Source organism: Bombina bombina, chromosome 4, assembly GCF_027579735.1.
Source record: "Bombina bombina isolate aBomBom1 chromosome 4, aBomBom1.pri, whole genome shotgun sequence".
Lineage (NCBI taxonomy): Eukaryota > Metazoa > Chordata > Amphibia > Anura > Bombinatoridae > Bombina > Bombina bombina.
Window position 1 is genome coordinate 34,084,739 of NC_069502.1, and position 15,185 is coordinate 34,099,923.

General features: G+C 36.2%; 1 protein-coding gene across 1 annotated transcript in view; it reads left to right on the forward strand.

Moving 5' to 3' along the window:
• Positions 1-1,215: 1,215 nt before the first annotated feature.
• SLC30A3 (solute carrier family 30 member 3) overlaps positions 1,216-15,185 on the forward strand; it is a 163,881-nt gene continuing 149,911 nt past the window's right edge. Inside the window, exon 1 of the mRNA XM_053710987.1 lies at positions 1,216-1,823. Coding sequence (XP_053566962.1) covers positions 1,216-1,823 — 608 coding nt within the window. The remainder of the gene's footprint in view (positions 1,824-15,185) is intronic.

Below are 15,185 nucleotides of genomic sequence, written 5' to 3' on the forward strand. Positions count from 1 at the left end.
ATATTAGTTTGCTGCTTATTAATATTTTTGGTCACAGGAGATCTATTGGTGTGTGACTGAGCAATTTCTAAAATCTTTTATGAATTATTCAGAGTTCGTAGGATTGCAAATTAACATCTATTAAAACAACAATTTAAAATAACACATAGCAGCTTGATAAACTTTTTATGTGTAAGATGGAGCTTGAGATAGGGCTGTGCATAAAAAGGAGAATCTTATGAAATTATGTCTCTATATCAGAATAGGTCAATCCTTAGGCTGTATTTGTATCACAACGTACTTTCAAAGATACTTTTCATGTCCATATGTATGAACCAAAAGAAAGTCCAGTAATCGTATACTGATATTAGCCTCAAATTACAGTTTGTAACTCCCATACAAATTTGTACCTTATCGTGTGCGTGAGCAACAACAGGGTATCCTATGCGTCCTGTGGCTCAGTTCTTCTGGCAGTATCCTCGTGTTGTCGGCGTCTGACATCACACCCGATGTATGGGGGCTCGACTTGCACCTGCCAATCACTGCTTGGCGGATCGTTAGTGTACAATGTTTCTTCTTGTATCCAATATTTTGTACTTCTTAAGTACCGGTCAGTGGAAATGTGTATATTAGAGATGAATTCACCTGCCCTTAGTGCTATTTGCACGCAGGTTCCGATAACACTTGTCTTTGGTATCCTACGGTAAAGATCAACCCGGGTTAGTCCAAGCGGCTCAAGAAATAGTGGAGTCAGGTATACAGTCTTGTACTTCTACGCGTTTCACTCCCTCCAGGAGCTTTATCAAGAATGATTTAGACTGTTTAACTCCTCTCTTTAATAGGTGTATCCTGTTTCCTATTGGTTCATCGTGAGCCCATAGTTAAGGTGGTATGATTTGTTTTAGTGCACCAGCCTCTTTATACATAGCTCCATTAGATTGCTTCTAGAGATTAACATCAAGCTTAGCATAAATTTAACCAAACATATTAAAAATTGAAAAATAGGGGGCGGAGCCAGCTATCAACGGAGCTAGTCGCATGTCTCAGGAGCTCCTGCCATATGCTATAATTATAAAGTTTATATCATCTATACTAGTAACTTATAACTCTATCTTAGAGATCCATATTACAAGCTATCTTGTGGCTATTATTGGTAGCACTTTGCTACGCTAAACATCTTGTTTTCTCTCACCTCCTGCTCTCTACCTTCTGAGGAGACGCAGAGTATATGAAAACATGGCCGCACTCCTTTCACTCCAGCTAAAAGACTTACTGGACCAGCACAATGAAGCTCTATTGGAGGCAGTGGCTGCGGCTTTCAGACCTCTCATTGTTCATACTACTGCCCCGGCTGTTTTAACTACCTATACAGATACAAGCGCGGCAGTTACATGTGGCCCGAGGCGGGCGCCATCTTTGACCCTAACTTCTGGACATTTCTTGTCGCATTACAGCAAGAGAGAGGTCGCCGGTGGAGAACTGGGTATGCAGAGTGCGAACTTCTCCGGCCCTACCGCTATCATAGCTACTAGACCTGAAGAACAGACAAGTGGAGCGGCAAGTCACCTACTTCTGATGACGGCCCCGGCTGAGTCCGGGGAGTGGCGGCAGGTTGGGGAGAAAGAGGAGATTGATGTGCTGAGTCCCGCTGTGAGGCGGCCGATCGCTGTGGGAACAGCAGTCAAGACCTATAAGAAGAAGGAGGTCACTCAATCTGTGCAGAGTCTGGATGCCTTTGAGAAAAAGCCGGCATTTGTAAGGATGCAGGGGAAAGCAGCTATAACACGCGGCTCCACTTTGCCTGAAAACGGGGTCACTACTTTGAGCTTGCAAGAGATGTGCCTGTATGTCGGTATGGATAACTTCCATGAATGGGCCTCACTTTATTTTGCCCTCTTACATTTTTTATTATCACTACAAGATGACTTGCTTGGAGACACTAGGCACTGCAGACTCTTTTTGCCATCGGCACGAAAAAACTTAAAATTCGGCATTGGCTGAAATCTCTGTGAACACTTATTTTAGGGTAAGCTTGAGACAAACAAGGTATTGGCTAAGCTACCCATAATGAACGATCTCTAATTAGCTGATTATGTGCCAAGACATAAGGTTAGCTTGTTATACTCATGTTAAATGTTAGCAACACTCTCTTTTGCTTCAAATTTGTTTACCAGCAATGTGCTACTCTTGTTCCACGATGTTAACGCTTGTTTCTGTGTTTTTAGTGTTTAGGTGAATGGGACAGTTAACTTATTGTTTAGTATACTTCTGTGTCTCATAAGAGTGCATGATTATATTTAAGCCTATTATGATTTCTTAATGTATGTGCTTAGGATTTATTCTAACTCTAAAATATGATTTCTGTGCTTACAAGATAATGAGAGAGGTGCCTATATTGAAAATACCGTAGCTGCTCTACAATATTTACCACTCCAGATCAAGGGGTTTAGATCCCACTATTATACAGGTCTGACTTCAGTTACTTCAACAGTGTATTGCACCATGCGGGAGCTTTCTTATGCTCTTAACCTTTTCCTCATTAAAGTTGTTTCTTTAGAGTACCTTCGTAAACTATACCTCCAGTTGTATGTTCTATCCGTAGTGCCCAAACCAATATCAGCAGATGCTTATCTGACTACAAAGTGCACCTGTTGCCGGGTATAGGGCCCGTGCCTGACTGACAGGTTGCACTGTTATTAGTATAGCTGCTTGGTGTTCTTTATGATTATTAATGCTATTATCTCATACTGCTAGCTCTGTATATTTTTGACGGGGGCTTTCCCGTTAACAGAAACAGCCTATCATAAATGTACTTCTATCACTACTTTTGGTATAGTGGAGGTGTGTTATGGAGACTGCAACTATAAGATGAAGCCCACTTATTACAATCATTGGGTTAGATATGACTACCAATGCTATTGTTTACTTAAACATTTGTAGAAAGAAATGCTCTTGTTAAGTTTTCATTATGACCTCCGTTTCCCCTCCTCCCCTCCCTTCTCCTTCCCCCCCCCCCCCCGGGGCTGATTGGACTGCATTTGAACACTTCTTAGCGGTTTCCTCCACAGTAAAATTCTAGTTGATGATACTTGTATTACTAAATATTAAATAGCACTAATTTCAGGTCCCCAAGTTTACAGCCAATCCACTAACTATAATATTTAGATCTAATATTGGAAATAAGTAGAAAGATTGCATTCACATATTGGATATATTAGTTGGTGTTAATTCATTTAGTTACCCACAATATATTATATTTTGCCCCTCCATCCCTTTCTCCTTTTCCCCATAAGATACACTCTGGCACAAGTGAGCGTGACCAGAGTGTTTTGCGCAGTTTATCTCGTAAAATACTGCAAATACCCCTATATCCGATTGTCTAATATTTTCTCTATGCATGTTCAGAGTTTGTGTACTGATGTATGGAATGTTTGGTTTGTTGATGGATATTAATACTTGCATATTTTTCAATAATTTGGTTTGTACATCTGATACATCAGCGCTTTTATGTCCTACTTTATGTTGTCTAAAAAATTTATATTTTATGGTGTCCTAAAATTGAAAAAGTGAGGTCAAGCTTCTTTTTCATTTGGTTAGATTCCTCTGTGATGAAACAGAAACGACTTTATGTGTTTAAAAATGTGCATATTGTGTTTTTCTTCTTTTTCATCTGTACTCATGCATACTGTATTTTGATGTCTCACAGTGGTGTTATTTTATGTCTTTTACCTCAATAAAAAAATCATTTAAAAAAAAATAAAAATAAATTGAAAAATAGAATTAATAAAAAATACTAATAAGGTGCAGAAGTGCGAAAAATACATTTAGTGGGGGATTAATAATTGTGTTAAGGTGGATAAAGATTATATTTCTCTAATCAAGAAGAAATGGTGAGATATCGAGCTCTGAATTTAGGCCTTTGGGGAATAGCGTATCATATTTAAAAATATACTCTGCTTCTTTTAGAAGCAATTTTTTCTGTATGTCCCCACCTCTCCAATGTTTTTCTACTTTGTATATACCCCAGTATGACAAATCCTTTGTATTACCCTTGTGTATAGTTTTAAAGTGTTTATAGAGATGTGTATCGTCTGTTTCATTCTTTATATTATTAAGATGTTCCCTGATTCTGTCTCTCAAAGTTCTCTTAGTTTCTCCAAAATAAAATAGATTGCAAGTGCATTTTAAGACATAAATGATGCCTTTATGTGAGCATCTTATGAGTTCTTTAATTAGTATGATATTATCAGGACCTCCTATCTGAATTTTGTTGGATTTATTACTGTGTCTACATGATTTACATGAGTAACATGGAAAAAAACCTGTTAGCTTCTGTCCATGAAGATCTTTTTGTATTAGTTTTTTGTTTTTGGATTTTCTTAATTCACTGGGTGCAAGGGCTGATTTTAAGTTACTTGCTTTTTTAAAGACAAAGCTGGGGTTATCTGTTACTTTTTCTCCCAGGATATTATCCTCCTTAATGAGGTGCCAGTGCCTTTTTACAATTTTTTTCACCATATTATGGTCAGTATGGTAATCAGTTATAAAAGGGATTTTTATTTTATTATCGTCTGTATTTGTTTTTTCTTTGTATACTAGTAATGATTCCCTATTGGTATTTTTTGCCCTTTCTAGTGCTTTTTTGGTATGTGTTGTATTGTAACCTCTTGAGTTGAATCTTTCAATTAATGTTCCTGCCTGGTCCTCAAAATCTGTCATCCTAGAACAGTTTTTTCGTACTCTGAGACACTGCCCTATTGGTATGTTATCTTTCCAGGCGTCCAGATGACAACTTTTGGCATGCAGATAGTTGTTGCAGTCAACTTTTTTAAAATGTGTTTTAGTCTCTATCTTGTTATCCAGTGCCATAATTTCCAAATCCAAAAATGTAATTGACTCTTTACTTTGGTTATGTGTAAAATGTAGACCAAAATTATTTTGATTCATTTTTTCAAACATTTTAATTAGATCAGTTTCTGCCCCTTTCCAAATTATTATAAGGTCACCAATATATCTTTTATAGAGTACAAGGTTTGCACCATAGCCACCGGATCCGACCCATAAAGAGATTGGCGTAGCTAGGTGCAAACCTTGTACCCATTGCTGTTCCTTCTATTTGGAGATAGAACTTATTATTAAAGGAGAAATAATTGTTCTCTAGGATAAATTTGATGCTCATCAGAATAAATTCCTTATGTATTTCTGGCATATCTGTGTCTTTTGTTAGATAGTGTTTAATTGCCTCCAATCCCTTTTTGTGGTCTATCACTGTATACAGTGAGTGCAGAATTATTAGGCAAATGAGTATTTTGACCCCATCATCCTCTTTATGCATGTTGTCTTACTCCAAGCTGTATAGGCTCGAAAGCCTACTACCAATTAAGCATATTAGGTGATGTGTATCTCTGTAATGAGAAGGGGTGTGGTCTAATGACATCAACACCCTATATCAGGTGTGCATAATTATTAGGCAACTTCCTTTCCTTTGGCAAAATGGGTCAAAAGAAGGACTTGACAGGCTCAGAAAAGTCAAAAATAGTGAGATATCTTGCAGAGGGATGCAGCACTCTTAAAATTGCAAAGCTTCTGAAGCGTGATCATCGAACAATCAAGCGTTTCATTCAAAATAGTCAACAGGGTCGCAAGAAGCGTGTGGAAAAACCAAGGCGCAAAATAACTGCCCATGAACTGAGAAAAGTCAAGCGTGCAGCTGCCAAGATGCCACTTGCCACCAGTTTGGCCATATTTCAGAGCTGCAACATCACTGGAGTGCCCAAAAGCACAAGGTGTGCAATACTCAGAGACATGGCCAAGGTAAGAAAGGCTGAAAGACGACCACCACTGAACAAGACACACAAGCTGAAACGTCAAGACTGGGCCAAGAAATATCTCAAGACTGATTTTTCTAAGGTTTTATGGACTGATGAAATGAGAGTGAGTCTTGATGGGCCAGATGGATGGGCTCGTGGCTGGATTGGTAAAGGGCAGAGAGCTCCAGTCCGACTCAGACGCCAGCAAGGTAGAGGTGGAGTACTGGTTTGGGCTGGTATCATTAAAGATGAGCTTGTGGGGCCTTTTCGGGTTGAGGATGGAGTCAAGCTCAACTCCCAGTCCTACTGCCAGTTTCTGGAAGACAACTTCTTCAAGCAGTGGTACAGGAAGAAGTCTGCATCCTTCAAGAAAAACATGATTTTCATGCAGGACAATGCTCCATCACACGCGTCCAAGTACTCCACAGCGTTGCTGGCAAGAAAGGGTATAAAAGAAGAAAATCTAATGACATGGCCTCCTTGTTCACCTGATCTGAACCCCATTGAGAACCTGTGGTCCATCATCAAATGTGAGATTTACATGGAGGGAAAACAGTACACCTCTCTGAACAGTGTCTGGGAGGCTGTGGTTGCTGCTGCACGCAATGTTGATGGTGAACAGATCAAAACACTGACAGAATCCATGGATGGCAGGCTTTTGAGTGTCCTTGCAAAGAAAGGTGGCTATATTGGTCACTGATTTGTTTTTGTTTTGTTTTTGAATGTCAGAAATGTATATTTGTGAATGTTGAGATGTTATATTGGTTTCACTGGTAAAAATAAATAATTGAAATGGGTATATATTTGTTTTTTGTTAAGTTGCCTAATAATTATGCACAGTAATAGTCACCTGCACACACAGATATCCCCCTAAAATAGCTAAAACTAAAAACAAACTAAAAACTACTTCCAAAAATATTCAGCTTTGATATTAATGAGTTTTTTGGGTTCATTGAGAACATGGTTGTTGTTCAATAATAAAATTAATCCTCAAAAATACAACTTGCCTAATAATTCTGCACTCCCTGTACAGTGACGTTACGTCACAGGTGGCCAGATACATATCATCTTCCCATTGGAAAGTATTTAGTATGTTAAGTACTTGAGTTGAGTCCCTCAGATAGGAACTTAAATTTATTACATATTTTTGTAGATATCCATCCACATATCTTGAGAGATTGGAGGAAATTGAGTCAATCCCTGATATGATGGGCCTACCAGGGGGGTCAATTAGGCTCTTGTGGATTTTTGGTAGAAAGTAAAAGATCGGTATTCTTGGATTTTGGGGAGTAAGATATTGAAATTCTTTTTCATTTAATACACCTGATCTTTTACCTTCTACCAACAATTTGTTTAGTATTTGTGTATATTTATTTGTAGGATTAAGATCCAGTTTTTTATATGTTGTGGTATTATCTAAGAGTCTATGGGCTTCATTAAGATATTTCGTTGTGTCCATCACAACTATACCGCCGCCCTTATCTGCAGATTTTATAGTTAACTCTTTGTTATTCTGTAGATTATTAATAATAGCTTTTTCCTTCAAGCTTAAGTTTGAATTGCTATTGTGTAATGATACGGTGCACTCACACATCAGTATATGTATGTTATACACAGTGCTATTGTATAATGATAAGGTGCAATCACACATCAGTATATGTATGTTATACACAGTGCTATTGTGTAATGATAAGGTGCAATCACACATCAGTATATGTATGTTATACACAGTGCTATTGTGTAATGATACGGTACAGTCACACATCAGTATATGTATGTTATACACAGTGCTATTGTGTAATGATACGGTACAGTCACACATCAGTATATGTATGTTATACACAGTGCTATTGTGTAATGATACGGTACAGTCACACATCAGTATATGTATGTTATACACAGTGCTATTGTGTAATGATACGGTACAGTCACACATCAGTATATGTATGTTATACACAGTGCTATTGTATAATGATACTGTACAGTCACACATCAGTATATGTATGTTATACACAGTGCTATTGTGTAATGATACGGTGCAGTCACACATCAGTATATGTATGTTATACACAGTGCTATTGTGTAATGATACGGTGCAGTCACACATCAGTATATGTATGTTATACACAGTGCTATTGTATAATGATACGGTACAGTCACACATCAGTATATGTATGTTATACACAGTACTATTGTGTAATGATACGGTACAGTCACACATCAGTATATGTATGTTATACACAGTGCTATTGTGTAATGATACAGTGCAGTCACACATCAGTATATGTATGTTATACACAGTGCTATTGTGTAATGATACGGTACAGTCACACATCAGTATATGTATGTTATACACTGTACCGTATCATTACACAATAGTACTGTCACACATCAGTATATGTATGTTATACACAGTGCTATTGTGGAATGATACGGTACAGTCACACATCAGTATATGTATGTTATACACAGTACTATTGTGTAATGACACGGTACAGTCACACATCAGTATATGTATGTTATACACAGTACTATTGTGTAATGATACGGTACAGTCACACATCAGTATATGTATGTTATACACAGTACTATTGTGTAATGATACGGTTCAGTCACACATCAGTATATGTATGTTATACACAGTACTATTGTGTAATGATACGGTGCAGTCACACATCAGTATATGTATGTTATACACAGCACTACCTGTGAATCCCAAGTACATAAATCTCTCTCGCGTATTGATTTTTTTCTAGTCTCAAATGCTTTATTGCAGGAAGAGATAGGTACAGACATCGGTGAAATTATAATATCAGATCATGCTACAATATTTCTGGAGGTAGGGGTACGTGAGCAATATATACGGGGGGGAAATAATTTCTTTTTTCCAAAGCATATGATTAATGATGGACCCTTTCAAATATGGATAAAAAACAAATGGTGCGAATACTGTGTTAATAACCAAGAGTATGCTAATAATTATGAAATATTTTGGGAAGCAGCCAAAGCATATCTAAAGGGAGAGATTAAATTATACATGATCACTTTAAAAAAAAAGGTCATAGCTCGCGAGATTCACTTAACAAAAACTGTTGCTAGGGCACTCCACAACTATACAAACAACACTCTAAGGAAATACTGGTTAGAGTATAGAAAGGCCAAGCAAGAAAGAGACTCGTTTCTCCTAGCTAAAATGATAAAGCAAGAAGCCAGAGCAAACTCTGTTTATGGTGGTAGATACGGTAAATCAGTAAAGTATCTGTCAAAGTTAGAGAAAGGCAGGAATCGGAAGAATATAATTGAGAATGTGATAGTAGAGGGTCAAAATTATACACAAACTGAAGATATTAGTAAAGCTTTTTTTGGATATTATAAGAACATATATACCTCGAAAGCTATAGATAAAGAAGCCAGTAAGATATTTTGGAACACTATCACTTGTCCACAGATTACTGCAGATCAAGCGAAGGGATTGAATTTGCCTATTTCCCCAGATGAGGTCATAAAAGCGATAGAGGCAATGAAATTAGGTAAGGCACCTGGACCAGATCAAATACCAGCTGAGTTTTACAGGCTTCTAAAATCAGAAATTGTTCTTAATTTAACCTGTCTATTCAATGAATATTTTATGGAGGGAAAATTAATGTCGAGGTTCTTCTCCGCGTCAGTCATAACACTTATACCAAAAAAAGACAAAAATTTAACAGATTTAGGGTCATATAGACCTATCTCTTTGTTGAACATAGATTACAAATTGTTAACATCTATAATAGCGAATCGTCTTAAGGTAGTACTCCAAGAAATTATCCACCAAGACCAAGCGGGTTTTATGTGCAACAGATCACTTACTAAAAACATTAGAAAAACATATACGTTAATAGAATATTTTTGGAATAAAATCAACAAGGAGAAAATAACATATCAAGACGATATTGCTATGGTTATGATTGACGCGGAGAAGGCATTTGACTCCATAATATGGGATCATTTATACGCGGCCCTGACAAAATTCGGCTTTACAGGAAAACTGATAGAATTTATCAAAACTATATACAATTACCCAATCTCCTCAATAGCGATCAATAATACCCAAACTCCTTTTTTCAAAATGGAGAAAGGTACACGTCAGGGTTGTCCACTGTCCCCCCTTCTATTTAATTTGGCCATTGAACCCCTAGCAATTTATCTACGCCAAGAACTTGAAGGGATAAATATAGGCGAACAGAAACTAGTGTTGTCACTCTATGCAGACGACCTATTATTATACTTTAAACACACATATAAAAATATCCCCATAGCGTTTGGTGCCTTAGAACTATTCAGCAAAATCTCAGGCTATAAGGTAAACACAACTAAATCCGAGATATTATGGATATATAAAAAGAAGGATAGCAGGATTCAATATGACCTAAAAGAGGTCGAGACGCTCAGATACCTTGGGATTATTCTACACAGAGATCCAAATAGTTGGTACAAACTTAATTTTACTCCTTTTTTTACTAATATTAAAGCTAAATTACAACGTTGGGCATTACTTCCAATTTCCCTATCAGCTAAAATCATAATGATAAAAAATATCTTGTTCCCACAGATATTATTTGTAATGAATAATCTCCCTCTATTTATTAAAGCTAAAGATATTAAAATATTTAATCAGGCATGTGCCAAGTTCCTTTGGAATAAGTCTAGACAGATGATTTCGATTAAAAAACTATCTCAACAGAAGGAACAAGGAGGCCTAGCTCTCCCAGACATTAAGGCGTATAACTCAGCTATATTGGCACGTTATGGGATAGATTGGCTGTATGATGGCAAGACATTGACGAATTTAAGACTAGAAGAGACTATTATACACCCGTTTTCTTGTAAAACAATTCTTCATTGTGTTAGCACCCAATTACCAAAAAGTATAAAGTTGTATATCAGTATCTATAATGTAGTTAAAGCTTGGCAACTTTTATGCTCTCGGCTTAAGATTAATTCTCACATATCATCTTTTTTGCTGATCAGAGGAAATCCTGAGTTTCTACCTGGGTGTTCGTATAAGCCATTTAGAGAATGGGATAATAAAGGGCTCTCTAAGATAATACAGCTCTTAGATGAGCAAGCCAATATAAGAACTTTTGAAAGCATTGCTAATGAATTTAATCTCCCCAATAAACATTTTTTCGCCTATTTACAGTTACGTAATTTTCTGATTAAGAAATTGCAGCTTGGAAATTGGTCGGAATGTTTTGCTGAAATTGGAGGGTACATAAAGTTATATAAACAAGGAAAACACTCTATCTCGCTTTTATACAATATCCTGCTGGCTAAGCAGGGTCAACTATACTCTGAGCAACATATCTCTCATTGGTCGAGATATTTTGAAGGAGTTAATTATGATCTAATTAAAAAAAGTATTAAATGGTTGATGAAAGCGCCCCTTCGTTCCTCCTGGCATGAATCCCATCTAAAATTACTTAACAATACATACATCTCACCGAAAAGATTAGCACAGTGGTCGCAGGACAGCATGGGCCTCTGTCATAAATGCTCCTTGCCTTGGGCAGATTTGTTACACTGTTTTTGGCATTGCCCGAAAGTGTGGCAATTTTGGCAGAAAGTTAATTTTTGGTTAAACAAGTTGGACCCAGAGTATCTTATTGCTAGCCCAAAAATGATGGTTTTCTTAGACACGGGAGACCACAATGCTGACCTGATTAATACAATTATTCTAATTGTACGCAATCTTCTACTAAAAAGCTGGAAACACAGAAAAGCCCCCCCTTTCATTAGATTTTTGGAAGCTGTAAAACAACAGATAATTTTTGAACAATATAATATTTCTACAATGCATAACAAACAAATTCAAAGATTTTTTAATAAATGGACCAAAATTATTCAAACATATCCGCTTAACATACAGTATATTCTTACTAAAGAACTACATAAAACAGAATATTTTGAAGGCTTAATCTTGAGAGAAATGTTCCCAGTGGCATGGTTCTGAGAGCCTATAGCGGGGGAGAGGCGACAAATTTAACAATATTTTTTTTTTTTTTTTTCTCTCGCTTGGATAAATATGCCAAATGTTAAATGTATTATGTATTGATTAACCGATTTCTTCATTATGTATATATCTTGATTTACCCTGCGTGGTGCACAAATGTGAGCGAATGTGCTCTTTTGATATTTTTTATGTCTTCTTTTCTGTTAAAAACTAAATAAAATATTAAAAAAAACAAAAAAAAAAACAAAAAAAAACACAGCACTATTGTGTAATGATACGGTACAGTCACACATCAGTATATGTATGTTATACACAGTGCTATTGTGTAATGATACGGTGCAGTCACACATCAGTATATGTATGTTATACACAGTGCTATTGTGTAATGATACGGTACAGTCACACATCAGTATATGTATGTTATACACAGTACTATTGTGTAATGATACGGTGCAATCACACATCAGTATATGTATGTTATACACAGTGCTATTGTGTAATGATACGGTACAGTCACACATCAGTATATGTATGTTATACACAGTGCTATTGTGTAATGATACAGTGCAGTCACACATCAGTATATGTATGATATACACAGTGCTATTGTGTAATGATACAGTGCAGTCACACATCAGTATATGTATGTTATACACAGTGCTATTGTGTAATGATATGGTACAGTCACACATCAGTATATGTATGTTATACACAGTACTATTGTGTAATGATACGGTGCAGTCACACATCAGTATATATGTTATACACAGTGCTATTGTGTAATGATACAGTGCAGTCACACATCAGTATATGTATGTTATATACAGTGCTATTGTATAATAAGGTGCAGTCACACATCAGTATATGTATGTTATACACAGTGCTATTGTGTAATGATATGGTACAGTCACACATCAGTATATGTATGTTATACACAGTGCTATTGTGTAATGATATGGAACAGTCACACATCAGTATATGTATGTTATACACAGTGCTATTGTGTAATGATACGGTGCAGTCACACATCAGTATATGTATGTTATACACAGTGCTATTGTGTAATGATACGGTACAGTCACACATCAGTATATATATGTTATACACAGTGCTATTGTGTAATGATTAGGTACAGTCACACATCAGTATATCTATGTTATACACAGTGCTATTGTGTAATGATACGGTACAGTCACACATCAGTATATGTATGTTATACACAGCACTATTGAGTAATGATACAGTGCAATCACACATCAGTATATGTATGTTATACACAGTGCTATTGTGTGATGATACGGTACAGTCATACATCAGTATATGTATGTTATACACAGTGCTATTGTGTAATGATACGGTACAATCACACATCAGTATATGTATGTTATACACAGTGCTATTGTGTAATGATACGGTACAGTCACACATCAGTATATGTATGTTATACACAGTGCTATTGTGTAATGATACAGTGCAGTCACACATCAGTATATGTATGTTACACACAGTGCTATTGTGTAATGATACGGTACAGTCACACATCAGTATATATATGTTATACACAGCACTATTGTGTAATGATACGGTACAGTCACACATCAGTTTTTATATGTTATACACAGTGCTATTGTGTAATGACACGGTACAGTCACACATCAGTATATGTATGTTATACACAGTGCTATTGTGTAATGATAAGGTGCAATCACACATCAGTATATGTATGTTATACACAGTGCTATTGTGTAATGATACGGTACAGTCACACATCAGTATATGTATGTTATACACAGTGCTATTGTGTAATGATACAGTGCAGTCACACATCAGTATATGTATGTTATACACAGTGCTATTGTGTAATGATACGGTGCAGTCACACATCAGTATATGTATGTTATACACAGTGCTATTGTGTAATGATACGGTACAGTCACACATCAGTATATGTGTTATACACAGTGCTATTGTGTAATAATACAGTACAGTCACACATCAGTATATGTATGTTATACACAGTGCTATTGTGTAATGATACGGTACAGTCACACATCAATATATATATGTTATACACAGTGCTATTGTGTAATGATACAGTGCAGTCACACATCAGTATATGTATGTTATACACAGTGCTATTGTGTAATGATACGGTACAGTCACACATCAGTATATGTATGTTATACACAGTGCTATTGTGTAATGATACAGTGCAGTCACACATCAGTATATGTATGTTATACACAGTGCTATTGTGTAATGATACGGTGCAGTCACACATCAGTATATGTATGTTATACACAGTGCTATTGTGTAATGATACGGTACAGTCACACATCAGTATATGTATGTTATACACAGTGCTATTGTGTAATGATACAGTGCAGTCACACATCAGTATATGTATGTTATACACAGTGCTATTGTGTAATGATACGGTGCAGTCACACATCAGTATATGTATGTTATACACAGTGCTATTGTGTGATGATACGGTACAGTCATACATCAGTATATGTATGTTATACACAGTGCTATTGTGTAATGATACGGTACAATCACACATCAGTATATGTATGTTATACACAGTGCTATTGTGTAATGATACGGTACAATCACACATCAGTATATGTATGTTATACACAGTGCTATTGTGTAATGATACAGTACAGTCACACATCAGTATATGTATGTTATACACAGTGCTATTGTGTAATGATACAGTACAGTCACACATCAGTATATATATGTTATACACAGTGCTATTGTGTAATGATACGGTACAGTCACACATCAGTATATGTATGTTATACACAGTGCTATTGTGTAATGATACGGTACAGTCACACATCAGTATATGCATGTTATACACAGCACTATTGTGTAATGATACAGTGCAATCACACATCAGTATATGTATGTTATACACAGTGCTATTGTGTAATAATACAGTACAGTCACACATAAGTATATCAATGTTATACACAGTGCTATTGTGTAATGATACGGTACAATCACACATCAGTATATGTATGTTATACACAGTGCTATTGTGTAATGATACGGTACAGTCACACATCAGTATATGTATGTTATACACAGTGCTATTGTGTAATGATACGGTGCAGTCACACATCAGTATATGTATGTTATACACAGTGCTATTGTGTAATGATAAGGTGCAATCACACATCAGTATATGTATGTTATACACAGTGCTATTGTGTAATGATACGGTACAGTCACACATCAGTATATGTATGTTATACACAGTGCTATTGTGTAATAATACAGTACAGTCACACATCAGTATATGTATGTTATACACAGTGCTATTGTGTAATGATACGGTGCAATCACACATCAGTATATGTATGTTATACACAGTGCTATTGTGTAATGAT